We start from the raw sequence: 18076 nt of genomic DNA on the forward strand, positions 1-18076 counted from the left end.
GGAGCGCAGCCCCTTTATAGTTCCCCCATGACCTGAAGGATCATGGGAGCTGTAGTCACAATATCAATACACAACAGTAGCCAATGTTGAAACACTTTAATAAGCACGCTATATACCGTAACTGATATAGTTATATAACTAATATAGGTTTGTAGCATAGGCCTGTTCATTCTGCACCTACTACAAAATGTAACAGTTGGTGCGTCTCGTATCCTGACGTTGTTTAGGATGACTATAGTAAGCAAGATAACATTGGTAATAGCCCCTGGAAATGTAATAAAAATAATAATAATAATACACTTAGATTATATTAGCAGTTATATAGTGCTGTCATCATTACTTTATTACCATTAGACTATACATTTTTTTTTTATAATAACTAAAATATTTTAGTTACTGATTTAGGGGTGTTCGTACAAGTACAAAGTCGGGGCATCTCGAAGTTCACCGATACGGCTGCGTGTGACTTCGGCTTCTGTTCGTGCCAGCTGGTTGGATGGGCGGAGTCGGTGACGAAACAAAATACTGGCATGTTCTAGACGTTCTATTTTTTTCCCCGTGCGTCCCTGCTCAGCTGATTGTGACGTACAGTTACAAGAGCGAACGAGAACGAGAAGGGCGAAGGCTGATAGCCTGCACGGACAGATATAGACGGGTGGGATCGACCCCCGAAGTAATGACAACGTGCAGGCCGACAACGTCCAGCGGGAGCTGGTGATACAGAACCTCACAGACCCCGACAGTACAAGGAGTTCTGCGTAGATAAAAGGACTGTTTACTGGAGAACCTCCTCTCTGCACGTTGGGTCGCGAAACGCATTCCAGAGACTTTCCGGAATCATTAATTCCCATTTAGAGAGCGGAGGCTGAGAAGCTGACTCCTCGTCTGGCCGCACTTCTAAAAAAGGTAAGGGTGCCTCCCATGAAAGCAAACATTTAGTTAGCTAACGCCAGAAGCAAATGGCGTCATGACACACACACATACCTGTTTGTAAATAATACGCATGGAAGACATAGTCTGCGAGGAGAGAACTACTTACAGTTAATTCCCAAAATGGGTGAGAGCAAGCGCAGCTGTTGAGAGCCATATGGTCTAAACAAATCGCAAACTTTGCGCTGGAAATAACGCCGCAATTGTGTCCCCGGCTTCCAGAGAGCTCGAGGCATGGATAGGCGCACGGCCAGGCTCGAGGGGAATACCGGGGCTGCTATAATCGGTTCTCCTCTCTATTTGATACCATAGTGTCAGCGGTCCCGTTATATTGACACAAACTCACGAACACGCCCAGCCGGCTAGAAACTGGCTACACAAATATGGAAATAACTTGCCAGTGGTAGTACTAGATTTGATCAATGTGGAACGATTTTATTATAAGGAATCACACAGCCACAAAACACGCAGCTTCTTAACAGGTGGCACTGGCCTGTCTAATTTATAGCATGAGTTGCATGAGTTTTTTTGGTGGGCTTAATTTGTGAAATGTCTGTTGTAGTTAACTTTCTTTTTCATTGTCCGTTTTATTGCATAAGGTGCATAGAGGTGGGCGAAGACATGGTGGATTACTATGACATTCTGGGAGTGTCAAGAACTGCCTCTCCAGATGATATCAAGAAAGCGTAAGTCATCCTCAAAGTTGGGGTCCTGCAGTATACCCTCAACTTCTATAGTACTTACTGTGTTTTTATGTTTACTGTATGCACCTATACATCAGAACAAATTCCAGGTAGGTGTAAACCTACTTGGCAATAAATACTATTCTGATTCTGATTCTGATTCTGATACTGTAATACCTGTAAAAACTGCTCTGGGAAGCCCTGATTATCCAAAGGTTTGCACACTTACAAAAGATCATCAGTCATCAAACATCCAGCCCATGTATAAACAGCATACAATAGGTTATTATGCTCATTTGGAATATAGAATCCTCAGTATATACCGGTAGAAGTTGATGTCAGTTTATTTTTGCGGGTTATATAATGTTTCCACTGGTTTTTATGCAAATATTGGAAAATGTTGCTATCTAATCAGGACAACTACATTGTTCACACACCTTTAACAAAAAGTATAAGGGCCCTTTTGCTTTTATAGTCAGTGTTAGCAATCGATGTAGTTTAATGTCAACCCTGTATTTGTTAGAACAGCTACAAGCACCCTAACTAGAAGCACAGCAGCACTGCTACCCAAGGCCTGGGAGCGGAGAATGCGGTGAACTTGGCCCAAATCCCTCTGTCACATTCATGAGTCAGCATTGTTTGTGTGGAGCCGTTGGCCGCCGGTCTCTTTTGGAGCCGAGTCAAGTTGCCCAGGTGTCAAGTCTCAGGCCACAGCATGCAGGGCTGTCTCTCTCTGTGGGAAGCGTGTCTTACGGCTGTGGGACGGTGTGTTTGTGCAAAGTGCCTGTGAACAAACCCCTCACTAGTTGTACCTTTCTGCGTGTTTCATTGTATTACATGATAGTGATAGAATCACCACCAGAATCAATGAATCGCTGAGTTTGGATTCTCTGAGCTACTTGCAACAGACCTAATATCACCACATGTATGACATCACATATGAATAATGCTGAGTCATAATATGAGACCTCAGATATGTTTGATGACAAAACAATGCGATGCGTTTATAGTGGTTTTGATGTGTTGTTTACTAAACAATCACCCATGTTGTAGCCTATTCTTCACTTGTTTGCACTCCTTAAATACTGTGTGTGTGTGTGTGTGTGTGTGTGTGTGTGTGTGTGTGTGTGTGTGTGTGTGTGTGTGTGTGTGTGTGCGCGCAGGTACAGGAAACAGGCCTTACGATGGCACCCAGACAAGAACCCGGACACCAAAGACGAGGCAGAGAGAAAATTTAAGGAGATCGCTGAGGCCTACGAAGTCCTGTCTGACAGTATGTTACACTTATCATCTTCATCTTCATCTTCTGCTTCTTCTTTTTCTTCTTCATCCTTACCTTTATCATTATGAACACAATAATTCATTGGACCAGTTTCACAATGTTATATACCTCAGTCTTTAGAGCATGTTGCTAGTGACACATTGAGCTCTGAATCAATAGGAGTGTCAATTTTACACTAATGATATGCCTTCAGATTTTCAAGTAAAAGCTTGTTAGCATATGCCATATGGGTACACAAGGTTACATTCGCTTTCAACTTTCATACTCTCATACTTTCATTCAAAACTATGCCTCCCATCTTACGATTATACATGTCTTCTGTCTGTCTCTCTCTCTCTCTCTCCTCTCTCTCTCTCGCTCTCTCTCTCTTTCATACACACTCACTCTTGTTCTCCTCCTCCTGCAGGAAGTAAACGAGATTCATATGACACATATGGCAAAGAAGGAGTGCACAATTCAGGTAAGCAGAGCCTCTTATCCCACCCGATGCATTCTGGATTCAGTTTGGATTGCATCTGCTTTCAGCCAGCCAGGGAGGCAGAATGGAAGGGAGGAGAGAGAATCCGAACCATTAATTCATACACGTATCAGGACAAGCATGCTAGCGCATACATGTGGCAAATGTACACGATACATACAAACATAAGATGGTGTATTTAAGCATTTAAGTATTGAAGAACAGCTTATTTGGTTTTACAGTGTGCTCATACGGTTATGATTACAAGGGTAAGTAGAGTAATGAAACAGAAAGCTATGTGGATGGTGGCAATTATTTACGATAAGGGTAAATAGGCTAGCACAGAGTATGTAGATGTATCAATAGCGGGGTAGAATTAATGCATGACAGTGTGGTGGGGATGGGTAGGTGTAGGCAGAGGGTTTCTGCAAGTAGATCAAGTGGCAGAGACTACAGCAGCATCCCACAGTGGACACAGTCTAAGCTAGGAGGGGAAGAAAAGAGACAAAGTGAGTGGGCAGAGCTCGGCTGCCTAATATGTGTAATAAGTACTTAATGGTTATGGTGATGAGGAACAAAGTTTTCACAGCCATCGGCCATCAGCTGCATACTCTTGATAAGGCAATATCTCTGCTAAGACCATCGATCATCAGCTGCATACTCCTGATAAGGCAATATCTCTGCTAAGAAGCCATACAGGAGATATCCATACCACACCGAACAGAATGAAGCTAGCTCATTGTTTTGTTTTTGTTGTTGTTTTTTTTCTTGCCCTAATTGTTGTCTTCCTTGTCATGTGTCCTGCTGGCTTAGGCTCTAGTGAGCCGTCAACACCTGGAGATTTCCCAGGATTCACCTTCACATTCCGAAGCCCAGACGAGGTCTTCCGAGAGTTCTTCGGGGGCCAGGATCCCTTTGCCGACTTCTTCGGTGAGTGAGTGAATGAGTGAATGAGTGAATGAGTGTTTACCATTTTCTGTCCCTCTAACAGAAGTTAATCTTTCTATCTCTCTTTTCTTCCTCTGGTAAAGAAACTATAGTACTTTGATTACAGCTTCTGAATTAGAACAGATTCCACTAGATCAGATTAGATCAAAGCTTTTATTTCAGTTGTATCACTGTTGACATTCTCGGTACTGCTAACTATCCAACAATGATCTTGAGTGTTAACCATGTTCCCCCTAAGTCCTAAGTCCTGTCCCTCGAACAGAAGTGTATCTATCTCTCTTTTCTCCCTCCAATAAAGAAACTGTACTTTGATTACAGCTTTAATCCAATCTGATCTAGTGGAATCTAATCTAATTCCACTATTTGACTGCTTTTCAGTCTTTCATTTCAGGTGTATCGCTGTTGACATTCTTTGTACTGTTAACCATCCAACAGTGATCTTTTTCCACTGTTCTCACCGTCACCCACCCAAGGGGTTCACCCTTTAAGTTTAACCTTTGGCCCTTGTGGAACAATCCAAATGTATATATGCTAGAATGATCTATGACAGCGAGCTCAGTAACACTCATTTCTTCACCCGTGTAAAGTTTAACACAAGGGTTTACATCTGTAAACCCGTTACATTTCCACTTGTATAAAACTGTAAGCAGTAGTTACAAGTAGGAACGTGGGAAGGGGACAACTGGGACAAAGAAAAATGTAAAAAAACACAAAAAACACAGAATGAGAACCCAACATTTAAAAAAGATGCTGATCACGAGTTCTTGATGCTAGGAAAACTTCACTAACCTTCACTAACCTCACTAACGACAGTGCTAGAAATATCTCACTCACCATACTCTCATACACTCATTATGTGTGTATTAGAAGGAAAAATAAACACTAACCGTGTTCTACACCCTTTCTCCACTGGTCCATCAGATGACTTCCCTTTCGGAGGGATGCATCGCGGTCACCACGGCCACCAAGGCCACTCCAGGGCAGGCCCCGGACGCTTCTTCTCCTTCCCTTCAGCAGGAGGTCAGTCCAAGCACCAGTCTGCAAACACCCAAGGGTGCTAGTGTATAGTTAGTGTGAATATAGAGTTATTAATATTATAGAGTTGTTGAGTTATTATATTTGCGTTATAGAGTTATTATAGAGAAAGTGAGTTATTATAAATGCATTATAAATGATAAGAGGTCAGACCCAAACACCAGTCTTCAAACATCCAGGGATGCTAATATATAGTTGGTGCTAATATAGAGTTTTTAAGTTATTATATGTGCATCATAAATAATAATATGACAAATGTAAGTTGTACATTGAGTTATTTCACTGAGTTCAGATCAGGTGAATGTCATACAGTCAAAATGGGCTTCGGCCCTTTGGGAGTCAACCCTTTTACACACTGGTCTGGTTATGTCGGTTTACGTGACCATAAAGATGAAAAACATAATCTTAAAGTAACATGAAGTGTACCACAACAAGTCTAAGAAGATGAAATGCGTTTGTTTATTTATGTTTTTGTTTGTTTGTTTGTTTTCCTGTAGTGGACTTCACCAGCTTCTCGATGGGGGGGATGGGCAGTATGGACGGAATGGACATGGGTGGAGGGACGGGCAACTTCAAGTCAGTCTCCACCTCCACGCGCATCGTCAACGGCAAGCGCACCACAACGAGGAAGTACGTTTCTACACGGTCAGATGACCAGTGTGTGCGTGTGCGTGTGCGTGTGCGTGTGTGTGTGTGTTTGTGCATGTGCGCGTATGCGTTTTTGTCCACTTTTTTGGGGTTACATCTGATTGTGTGTGTGTGTGTGTGTGTGTGTGAGTACGTGTCTCTGTGTATCATATTGTATTAGTTTGACCGTAACAAATGTATATGAATGCACATACTCAGTTTTACTCCTGATGCCTGTATTTATTGGCCCGAAATTGTACCCTCTTGACAGCATTTTTTCTGATGTATTGTTTTTTGTTAGCAAACAGAACAGGCGATACTCTGGTTGCATTTAATTTACCTATAGTTCTCCCTGCTGAGTACTTCTGGCAGTAAACAGATCTAGTTTTACCTGCTGAATACTTCTGGCAGTAAACAGATCTAGTTCTACCTGCTGAATACTTCTGGCAGTAAACAGATCTAGTTTTACCTGCTGAATACTTCTGGCAGTAAACAGGGTGATGTTCTTCTCCCTCAGGATCAGAGAGAACGGCCAGGAGAGAACAGAGATCGAGGAGGATGGGCTCTTAAAAAGCATTCTCATCAACGGTAACTCACTCCTTGGCCTCTGCTTGTCGGTTCTGCTCTAAACTTTAAACTTTGGTGTTGTGACCTCTCACACTTGGGTTTATATATGAATGCAATCTCTGGGATTAAACTTTAAACTTTGGTGTTGTGAACTCCCACACTTGGGTTTATATATGAATGCAATCTCTGGGATTAAACTTTAAACCTTTGTGTTGTGAACTCTCACACTTGGGTTTATATATGAATGCCATCTCTGGGATTAAACTTTAAACTTTTGTGTTGTGAACTCCCACATTTGGGTTTATATATGAATGCAATCTCTGGGATTAAACTTTAAACTTTGGTGTTGTGAACTCCCACACTTGGGTTTATATATGAATGCAATCTCTGGGATTAAACTTTAAACCTTTGTGTTGTGAACTCTCACACTTGGGTTTATATATGAATGCCATCTCGGCATGTAGTATAAACTCAATTTTTTTATTCTAGCCATAAATGTTGCCGTGTAATTCAACATTGGTTTATTTGCGATGCTGTATAATGAGTAAAAATGTCCATTCCATCCCAGCATACGTAATCTCCTATGTAAACTCAGTGGAGAAGCAGGGGATAATATGGTGTAAATAGTGAAGTACCCTCTTTCGCACTTGAAGAAGGCAACGTAACACATGGCCTTGCTGCATAATATTTACATTACTGTACGTCTTGAGATATACAGTGTCCAGTACATGAACTACATAGGGAAGGGTCTGCTCGTAGACGTGTGTTGCGGATGAATCATATGACACTAATATAGTACCTACAGACCTATAGTGCCTAGAATGCCTCCTAATTTAAACGGTAGGACAGGTGATAAAGCTTCTTAATTGCTTGTTTAATTAAAAAGCAACACTAGATGATGTGCTGGTTAAGTTGTACCTAAAGGACCTGACATGTCACCTACCCTCAAATGTGAATGTATGTGAATTTTATTCAGACATCTTAGTGTGAAGTGTGAGCTCAGAACTAGGCTGACCAGGGTTAGGTTAAACAACCAAGTTTTATCTTCTAGACAAGATAAGAGATAAGAGTTGTGCACAGCCAGCACATAACTACAGGAAGGAAATTACATTAGAAATGTTTTTGAGAGTTTATGAAAAAGTTTCTGAAAGTCTATTATCTATACCATATATCAAAGCCACCCTGCTGAGTTTAAGTATTGCAGTGGAACTCTTTGGACCCTGTCTAACCACAGTATACTTCAGAAAGAATCGCAGTTTGTTCTTTCACCTTTGACCTAACATGGTGCCCTGGCTCTTTGTTCCCAGGTGTGGCTGATGAGATGGCTCTGGCCCTTGAGCTTAGTCGCCGCGAGCAACAAGGCAGCTCCTCCTCCCCCTCCCAGTCGTCATCATCAACCAATCATCATCAACGTCTGCCACAGCCCAAGGCAAGCCCCGCCCAGCGCTCCTTCAGCTCCGGCCCTTTCTACCACTGCGCCGACGGCGTGGAGGATGACGAGGACGACGAAGACCTCCAGATGGCGCTAGCGTACAGCTTGTCAGAGTTGGAGGCTCAGCAGAGAGTCGCCTCGTCCGCCCAAGACTTCATCTCAGGTGGGGGTCAAGGGGGCGTGGCCAATGTGTTAGGGGGCGGGGTTAAGAAGGAGGTGGCTGTTGTTGGAGAGGGGCCTCGAGTTGGTACAGGGGAGGAACGGGAGGAGGACAAGGAGGAGGGGGTGAGAGGGGAGAGGAGGTTGGGGGCAGTGGGCAGCACCTCATCCGGCTCCCCGTCCCCCACTGATGTTCAGGGGACGGTGGGGGGGTCAGTGGGGAGTGGTGGGGGGGGGGCCCCCAGGTGAGTGGGCAGAGAACGGCGTGCAGGCGAAAGGCCTCAGCCCACAGAAGAAAAAGAAGTGTAGGTGTGTGGTGTCATAGGCCTTCTTTCCCTCCCCTTCTGCCATAAACCACCCCCACCCCACCCCACCCCCTTTCCTCTTTCTATCTCGAACGGCCGGCCTCAAGCAGATAGGATCCCCCCTTTTGTGCCGCAGTTCTGCTTAAGGTTTCTTCCTGATTACCAGGGAGTTTTTCCCAGCCCCTATCGCCATTGTGCTGGCTCTAAGGGGGGTCAGGCACTGGGCTTTGTAAAGCACCTTGAGACAATCGTATTGTTTAAATAAAATTGAATTGGATTTAGTTGAATTGAATAGAATTGAAAAGACAGGAGCCTGAGATCGCCCACATAGAAGCCGACTCCTCGCAGGATCTGGGCCAGACTTGGGCCAGACCTGGGCCAAATCTCTTTCTGAATCAGCTAGGGAGGTTATAAACAGAGAGAGAGCAGATGTGCATGTCTGCAGGACCACTGATCTGCCACAGTTGAGATTGCTTTTAGCAGTGTTAGCATTGTTAGCTAACCCTCCCCCCATGAGTCCATCCCTTCCCTCGTTGATGGCTTTTAGGCAGTGATGACACGGACACACAGTAGTACAGACAGAAGTGGTATGATAGATGCTCTGTTTTTCCCTATGGCTCTGGAGCAGAACGGTTAGCTCTGCTTGGGACTTTGGTGAAGAGCTTTGATTCACAATACAATGCTTATCAATGTCAGTTTAGTACATCCTAGTAATATTTCAGGCATTCTGACCAATCCAAGGTGATCACGAGGCCGCTGACAATCATCCAACAGAAATCACTTAGAAACCAGCTAGAGCTTTGTGTGATTGTTGCATTGTGCTTTATGTCCAATGAGATCACTGCCTTAGACCCTGCCCCCTCTGGTGGTGAAATACCGGTACTGAAAAGCACAGCTGCAGCATTGCTGTACTATAATTTTACAATAAATATTTTTGGAAATTATTGGAAATATTTTAGTTTTTAAGTTTCATAAGCACATAAATAATAATTACTGACAGGAGAATGATGAGGAGGTGCACACCCACATTCTGTATAGCTGATATATTCTTTCTCTAAATATTATTCTGTATTCTATGTTTACTTTGCAAATGCCAGGTCCCCACAAGCAGCCCATTGCGTTTAAGATGTGATTTCCTCCCCACTGTCTCTTTCTTTTTGTACTCTTGGAACAGAATGTGTGAAAGGCACTTGCCCCCTCAACCCAAAGAGTAGTTACGCACACTTTGAAGTTGACACTGGTGGAAGCCCACATCTAGCAGTAACAGTACTACATGTAGTATACCAGCAGGAGGCTTTATCTAAAGCCAAAATACAAAATATATATATATAATTTATAGGCTTTGTACATACTGTATGTTTGTGTACAAAAGGCAAAAAATGTGTATTTTGGTCCTGCTGTCGATAGCAGGGAAAGCATAGGAGATTGTCTATGTCAAAAAAAAAAAGGGTTCAAACTAACAGTGTTGTAAACCCAACCTCCCGACTGCACCCGTCAAAGCTCTGTATCTGATGCCTAAAGGGTTGTGCCAATATGTTGCTGTGTTCCTTTGCCTGTGGCCTGGTTTTTACCAGAGACAGTCCCAGTGCTGCCAAATGACTGTCTATATCTATTTCTGTGAGGGAATGCCACTTGATTTTACCTGTAGCCTGTTGGCACTAGTACTAAGATTAAGATTGGCAAGGTTGGCACTAGTACTAAGATTACGATTGTCAAGGTTGGCACCGGTCAGTGCCAAATTAGCAGCCTTTCCTTTGACAGATGAAGAGGTATAGGACAATTCTGTTAACATGGCATTCCCAGACGATTGGCCTATCAAAAGGGTTTGTGCACGGGCAGTTTAACAGCTTAGCATTGTCTATATACAAGTTCCCTATGGTCAAGGACAGCCAGCAAATGCCAGGGGTTTGTGCTCTTTTGACCGGTGCTTCCTGATCTGCTTGGGAGCTGGTTATTCTATAATGTGAATTTTTCAAAGTTTTCATTGAAGCAATATAAGGACCCTGTAGACATGTATTCGGACATATTCGGAGTATTGTAAAGCCAACTCTAGGGTCCTTCCAGAATTACATATGTATATATTAATACGAAGAAAATGGTAACTTATATGTTTACTGATAGTGAAGGAGATATTTTTGCACCAGGGCACTACAACAAAGGAAATGGATGTGTGTGTGTGTGTGTGTGTGTGTGTGTGTGTGTGTGTGTGTGTGTGTGTGTGTGTGTGTGTGTTTGTGTGTGTGTGTTTTTTGTGTGTGTGTGTGTGTGTGTGTGTGTGTGTGTGTGTGTGTGAGAAAGAAATAAAGAAAGAGAGTGTGTTTGTGTGTGTGTGTGTGAGAGAGAGAGAGAGAGAATGTGTGTTTGTGTGTGAGTTCTGGGCTTTTGTGTTCAGCTGTTTGTTGCCTTCTTGAGATGGTCCGAGTGGACTCAACCCATTAGTCTCCTAACAGTGATTGTGTGGCTGTGGCTCTCCTCCTCCCGCCTCTGTGTGTGGAGAGTCTGTACTCTCAGCTGCAGCCTTGCCTGTGGAATGTAGACTTGATAGTCTCTTTTATAGGATGTGGGGAATTTCTCAAGACTGTGATACTAGAACTGTTTCCTGTTGGGCCTTATGAAAAGCCTTGTATCTCGTGACCTTACTAAACTATGTCAAGACTAAACAGGCAATTCTTTATTAGGGAAACGTATTATTTGCTGTAATAACTACTGTATAGGTTTTTGGTTACGAACAGTTAATTGATGTTTATGAACCTAATATTTCATAACATTAATGTGCACTAAAATATAAGGGATTGTTGTATATGGGCTTTCAGTAATTTATATAGAGGAGATGTGCATTTAGTGATTATGTTTTGCTTGATTATGCTGATATATTTATTCCTAAGAAAGAAGGAGAAGCATCAAAATGTACTGCACATGTTGATGCTCCTCCTTGCGTTGATGTGCATGTGTTTGTTTGTGTGAGAGGCTAGAGGATGCATGGATTACAGACAGCTGGCTGTATCAAAAGGTGCCAAATGCAGAGGTAATAATTATCATTTGACAATGCTGTGTTGGTCTGCGTAGTATTCTGTAAGGAACCGTGGTGACTGTTCCTTAGTTACCATTCAGTCTCAGTGTTCTAGAATCCGTAGCCATGGTGAAGCAAAGTAAACAGAGAATGTGACTGTTTGGTGGGCTTAGGGGGATAAGTGGTCAGAAAAGAGACCAAGGTGCTTTTTACATTGGCTGTGTAAGCAGGCTGTTCAATACTAAACAATGCAAAGCATACAGTCATCCATAATACTAACCCACTGATGACAGCACACTAACAGTCTCATGCCAGAGTTTCCAGAATTGTCAGAGAACGTTCTCGTTTGGCTTTGACGGAGGCAGAAAACATACAGTTACAGTTACAGTCTAACTAACTGATAAGATGTGGACTGATTTCATGTTTACCTCCTCACTCCTTTCCTTCACTCACGTTCACGGGAGAGTCTAGAGCTATTTGCTCAGAGGGATTGTGCTGCAAAAATGTTGTACACTACTTTAATTTGATATAAAATGTCTCCTGTTATCGTATATATATTTTTTGTAATCTCTGAATGTTTTTTTTGGTTTCTTTTTTTAATTTTCCTACGAGATTGTCAAGAGCATAACCTATGCTATGATGAGATGTCAACAGGCACAATAAAACCCAGCTCTAAAACATAATCAGGTTTGGTATTTGTTCTCTTTTTCAAGATACGCAGCACAGAAATTCACCGTTTGACCTGCAGATACAGTCACACTCTCTAAAGAGACTGAGTTCGTATGAAGCACCTAGCATCATTATGCTAACTTCATCACCACCAGTATGGTCCCTAGGTGATCAACAGGCTGCATTCTTCATCGGTCTGAGTAGGAAAACCACAAGAACCAATCACTTACCTAGACTGGTTTTCCTAAGCACTCTAACATGACTAATGAATTGAACCACATAAATTATTCATCCGAATGTCATGAATGTTTTAACCTTGGTGGTTGGTGCTCAGGCAGTTCTCGTTCTTGTTTAAAGATAATTAATTTCCCCTTTACTGGGGAATATATTCTTTGGTTAAAATGTAGTCAGGTCAGTCCAAATAGTCAAGAATGTATGTGATTTAAATGTGATTCATTATTTTGTGTAATAAAATAAGTATTAAATGGTGCTTTATGTGCACTTAATGTGCCAGGCAATTGCATATGGTATTAAGCCAAAACACCAAGTACTACTATGAAAAATGCATTGTTCGTATTAATGAATTACCTAGCTTAGCGAGGACGTACCATGGTATTAGTTTGGGGCTCATTATATGTTTGGGGACATCTCTTCAGTTGGCAGGAGTCAGTGTGTGAGGACGACCTCCTGTAACTGATTTTGAGGTGTTCATTTCTCTGTTTCCTGGTTGCTCTAAAATAGCAAAAGGCTGTAAAATAGAGTCCAAAGTGTTCTCTTCAGACCCAGCTGTGTTTTGAGGATTAGTCCTGCAGGACGCTGAAACTCAGTTTGTGGTTTGCTTCCTGTCTGTGAGCCTTAACGAGTTATAAGTGTGTGTCTGCTTCCTGTCTGTGAGCCTTAACGAGTTATAAGTGTGTGTCTGCTTCCTGTCTGTGAGCCTTAACGAGTTATAAGGTTAACGAACTCCTCTCCTCTCACTGCATTATGCCTGCTTTGATGCTGACTCAGCCACTCAAACATATGATGTAACCCCTACTCTCTCTTTCTCTTCTCTCTCTCTTTCTCTTCTCTCTCTCCCTCTCTCTTTCTCTTCTCTCTCTCTCCCTCTCTCTCTCCCTCTGTAGCTTTCGTACTCACACACCTTCTTCCTCCATCTCTCTCTCTCTCCTCCTCCCTTGTACTGAGTATTTTGTTCTCTCTCTCTCTCTCTCTCTCTCTCTCTCTCTATTTCTCTCTCTCTCTCTCCAACCTGATGCTGCAGTTCTTCCCCTTGCCTCTGCTGTTTGCTGCTTGAGTCAAACTGTACAGGCTAGTCTTTGGTCGGTCTGCACAGTCTCCTTTCAAACAGTTGCTCATGTTGCTGTCATCATGTTGCTGGCCTCATGTTGTCTTCCTTTCAAATATGCAGTGTTTGTTCTTCCATTCTTTTCTTGTCTTTTTGTTACCTTTTGGTCTATTAATGGGTGAAAATGACTCTCTCTACTGCTACTGTGTGCAGTGTGTCTTGCTGCACCTTTTGATGTGTGTGTGTGTGTGTGTTTATGTGTGTGTGTGTGTCTGTTCTCTCTATTTACATATGTATGTTGTTTGTGGGTGAGTAGGAGAGGGATGTGTGTGTGTGTGTGTAGCGGAGTGGTGGTTGTGTGTGTGTGTGTGTGTGTGTGTGTGTGTGCGTGTAGAGGTGTGGTGGTTGTGTGTGTGTCTGGTTGTGACGTCCCTTCTGTTCCTTCCTCATCTGTCTCACTCCTTCTGCCCTTCCAGACTCTGACTTCCAGGCCTTCACGGGCTGACTGGCCACTGCCTGCCTCTGAGGTAATGCCCTGTGCTTCAAAAAGAACCAGGCTCCCCTCCCTCCCTCCCTCCATCCCTCCATCCCTCCATCCATCCATCCATCCATCTCTCCCTCCCTCCATCCATCCCCCTCTTCTTCTTTCCCTTTCTCTCTCTCTTTGTCCTTCTTTCTCTTTCAGTCTCTCTCCCTCCCTCCATCCCCCTCTTCTTCTTTCCCTTTCTCTCTCTCTTTGTCCTTCTTTCTCTTTCAGTCTCTCTCCCTCCCTCCATCCCCCTCTTCTTCTTTCCCTTTCCCTCTCTCTGTCATTCTTTCTCTTTCAGTCTCTCTCCCTCACACCCTCTCTTTCTTTTCCTTCTTCTCTCTCCTGTCCTATCAGCCTTCCATTCTTTCCCTTGCATTCCTGTGTGTGCAGCCCTCCTCTCCTCTCCTCTCCACATCACATTCTCTGTGTGTAGTGTTGAGTCATGTGGGAAGCTCCCCATCCTGAGCCCTTCAAATATGAAGAGCAGGGTTGGAAATAAACTTCACGGTCAGCAGAGAAAGAACTCACCCTGAAACAGTTATAGCACTGATCTGGCCCTAATCTGGCCCTTGTCTGGCCCTGGTCTGGCCCTGGTCTGGCTCTGATCTGGCCCTGGTCTGGCTCTGATCTGGTCCGGATCCAGCACTTGCACAGCTAGACCTTGGCCTGATCATGTGTGGGCCTGAGCTAGGGGCAGATTTAAGACTTTCTGTGTGTAGTGTTGAGTCATGTGGGAAGCTCCCCATCCTGATAAATCTTTAAAAAGATGGGAAATCCTACTCACTGATATTTTGACGTAGATAGGACATGTCAGACACATCAGACTTGCCATTGATGTGAAGTGACACAGCAAACAAGCTTTGGCAGTGTGTTGTTCACCACACATTAATATCAAACAACAGACACGTCAATGAACTTTATTAAATGATGAACTAAATTTCTTTATTCCTAATATTATAGTTTGTCTTAAACTAGCGACCTAAGACTAACGAGCTAAGAAACAACTAGACCTGGAGTCACCACCAAATCTTGTGAATTAAAAAAAACCTGTGAATTATAACTTTGCTTCGCCTTGGTCAGATGCAATGTTTTTTTTAAATATAATATAGTTCAATAACAGTTTGGTATCACAATTATGGTTACAAATATTTTACAAAGTGAATCATATTCATATATATATTTTATGAAGTTACTTTGTTGCGTCTTCATATAGGAATCCATAAATATTTTCTTCAGTAATCTTCCATAAAGGGCCATTAGCTCACAGTTAGCTTATAAGATCATGTTATCCCCGAACCATACACATTTACGTTTAGGGAACGTTCGGAGAGGACCATTAGAGGACGTCAAGGGGACGTTATTTTGTTTGCTGGGCAGACACAGGCTCAGTGTCTCAGACAGACACAGACACAGGCTCAGTGTCCCAGACAGACACAGGCTCAGGGGAGTGTAATGGACAGACACAGGCTCAGTGTCCCAGACAGACACAGGCTCAGTGTCCCAGACAGACACAGGCTCAGTGTCTCAGACAGACACAGTGTCCCAGACAGACACAGTGTGAGAAGGTGAATTCTCCCCCTCCTCACCGTGGTGACCGTCCGGTCCCTCACACACAGACACAGTGTCCCAGACAGACACAGACACAGGCTCAGTGTCTCAGACAGACACAGACACAGGTTCAGTGTCCCAGACAGACACAGACACAGGTTCAGTGTCCCAGACAGACACAGACACAGGTTCAGTGTCCCAGACAGACACAGGCTCAGTGTCTCAGACAGACACAGACACAGGTTCAGTGTCCCAGACAGACACAGGCTCAGTGTCCCAGACAGACACAGACACAGGCTCAGTGTCCCAGACAGACACAGGCTCAGTGTCCCAGACAGACACAGGCTCAGTGTCCCAGACAGACACAGGCTCAGTGTCCCAGACAGACACAGGCTCAGTGTCTCAGACAGACACAGGCTCAGTGTCCCAGACAGACACAGGCTCAGGCTCAGGATAGTGTTGTGGACAGACACAGACACAGGGGAGTGTAGTGGACAGACACAGGCTCAGTGTCCCAGACAGACACAGGCTCAGTGTCCCAGACAGACACAGGCTCAGTGTCTCAGACAGACAGAGGCTCAGTGTCCCAGACAGACACAGGCTCAGGCTCAGGATAGTGTTGTGGACAGACACAGGCTCAGTGTCCCAGACAGACACAGGCTCAGTGTCCCAGACAGACACAGGCTCAGTGGCTGAGCAGTGAGCTGAGCTGAATGTTCTAACCCTGGGCTTCCTCCCCGTTTCCAGGACGCAACGCTGCTGCTCACTACCCTCACCCAACCGGCTTCCCTGCTCATCTCACTCCCTAAACAACAACAGCAACAACAACAACGACAACAAACGAACCGTGAATCTACCAAATGAAATTACAACCAAGGTCAATGTGCTGAGAAAGGATGTGGAGAATGCGCTGAGAAAGGATGTCTGTCTGTCTGTCTGTCTGTCTGTCTGTCTCTGTTTGTCTGTCTGTCTGGAAATGTGTACATAGGCCAAAGAAAGACTGGATCTCTGTGTTGATTCTATTTTGTAGGCTTTCTAATGTTATAGTATGGAAATGTTATATTTGAAACAGAAGAGCATCACCAACAGTTACCGTTATTTATGATAAACCATTAAATCACATATGAGGTGTCTTACCCGTACAGTGGTCTAGCTGGAGCGCCTTTTTTTAAGTCACTTTTTGGACAGAGTATTTTATTAAGGTGAAAATGTGTACGAGATAGACAGGCGGATCAGGTTTGGCTGCCATCAGTCATGGAAGCGAATGGAACTGCTGGAATAAAGACATAAAAAAAAAAAACGAAATACATTTTGCCTTTTGCCTTTTATCTAAAATCTGAGATTTCCAGTAGAGTTTTTGTTTGGTTTTTAAAACTTAAGGCAGCCATCTTTAAAATTGCCAGTACTATTTTCCCCCCTGAACATACATTCACTCTGGCTCCTGGCGAGAAACTGAACTGTCATCAACTGAGGCAGCTCTATCATAGAGCTTTTTCTACACAGAACCTTTTCTTAGGGAAACATAACTTAGGGTTCTCTATTATAGAACCAAAGTCTCAAGGAGTTCCTTCCATGTTCTATACTGAGCCCTCCATCACTGGCTAATGGCAGCCTGTTCTGCAGGTACAAGAACATAACGACCATTTCAGAGGACTTGTTATTCATGATAACTATCCAAAGAGCTTAGTGGGGTTTCAATGCCATGTACCCCTGCAGGACTCCAAGCAGACAGGAATCACCCACAGGGCTTGTACACGCATAGCATAGCACACTCTGACTCAAAGAATATGAAAACTATGCTAATGTGCTAATGTAAATGTGCTGCTAACTAGCATGAAGTTAAGAAACGTCTAAATGTGGATCTCTAAATGTAACCTCAAAAACACATAATTAAAGCAGAAAGAAAAGAACACACACACCGAACCCTTGTAGTTGCATCACTTCACAATTTTAATAGAGAACAAGTTAAAAATATCTTATATTTTTTTATAGACGTTTTTTTTTCTACCTTTGCTACACAGGAAGTCTCGATGAATTATTTACATTCAAATCACAATGCATGATTCCTTGTGTTACAACAACGGATTCGCAAGACACAAGAGTGGCCACAGCTGAGGCCTCAGTGGACGAAAGGGAGAGTGTGCTGAAGCAACACATTGGTGTTGAGCGTTTGGTGTCTGGATACTTACATTCATAGAAATCAAACACGTATGTTTTTTTTTTTTAAACATTTCAAAATGTTCTTTTATGGTGTTCTTTTGAAAATAAAACACATTCATATTAAGATGGAGGCTACGAGGGATCTGGACAGTTTTCAAAAAAGCTTGAATTTTAGACCGAAAAAACACAATAACGGGGACTGAAAGATAGAGGCCATTTTGCAACATTGAACACCAATCACAGAGAACTACAAGTCCCAGACAGCGGGGTTGTGGGAGAATGTTGACCTGCAGTGGTTCTAATCTATTGTGTCTGTGCTTTAACCTTCCCTGACCTCTGACCTCTGACCTGCTCTACCTGCATGTGAGAATCCACATTGAGTCAGGGGCAAATGGTCATGCATAGGAAATTCAAGAGCTTATTGAAGAATTATACGGTTCTCTCTGACCT

General features: G+C 43.3%; 2 protein-coding genes across 3 annotated transcripts in view; one reads left to right on the plus strand and one right to left on the minus strand.

Annotated features, from left to right (window-relative positions):
* The first annotated feature begins 578 nt into the window (after positions 1 to 578).
* dnajb2 (DnaJ heat shock protein family (Hsp40) member B2) lies at positions 579 to 16771 on the plus strand. Of its 2 annotated transcripts, XM_031581912.2 has the most exons (11): positions 579 to 906; positions 1530 to 1616; positions 2777 to 2886; positions 3302 to 3355; positions 4166 to 4282; positions 5222 to 5320; positions 5833 to 5965; positions 6480 to 6550; positions 7837 to 8124; positions 13866 to 13916; positions 16214 to 16771. In XM_031581912.2, the coding sequence occupies exons 2-10, from the start codon at positions 1552 to 1554 to the stop codon at positions 13892 to 13894; spliced, it is 966 nt and encodes a 321-aa protein (XP_031437772.1). In that variant the 5' UTR covers positions 579 to 906; positions 1530 to 1551; the 3' UTR covers positions 13895 to 13916; positions 16214 to 16771. The 2 variants fall into 2 exon arrangements, with proteins under 2 accessions (XP_031437772.1, XP_012673190.2); XM_012817736.3 differs by lacking the exon at positions 13866 to 13916.
* A 621-nt stretch (positions 16772 to 17392) lies between these two features.
* Positions 17393 to 18076, minus strand: part of ptprna (protein tyrosine phosphatase receptor type Na) — a 45495-nt gene continuing 44811 nt past the window's right edge. The window contains exon 23 of the mRNA XM_031581919.2: positions 17393 to 18076. This exon is cut by the window's right edge and continues 432 nt beyond it. The gene's annotated coding sequence lies outside the window, so the exon portion shown is untranslated.

The sequence above is a fragment of the Clupea harengus genome, chromosome 2 (genome assembly GCF_900700415.2).
Source record: "Clupea harengus chromosome 2, Ch_v2.0.2, whole genome shotgun sequence".
Taxonomy (NCBI): domain Eukaryota; kingdom Metazoa; phylum Chordata; class Actinopteri; order Clupeiformes; family Clupeidae; genus Clupea; species Clupea harengus.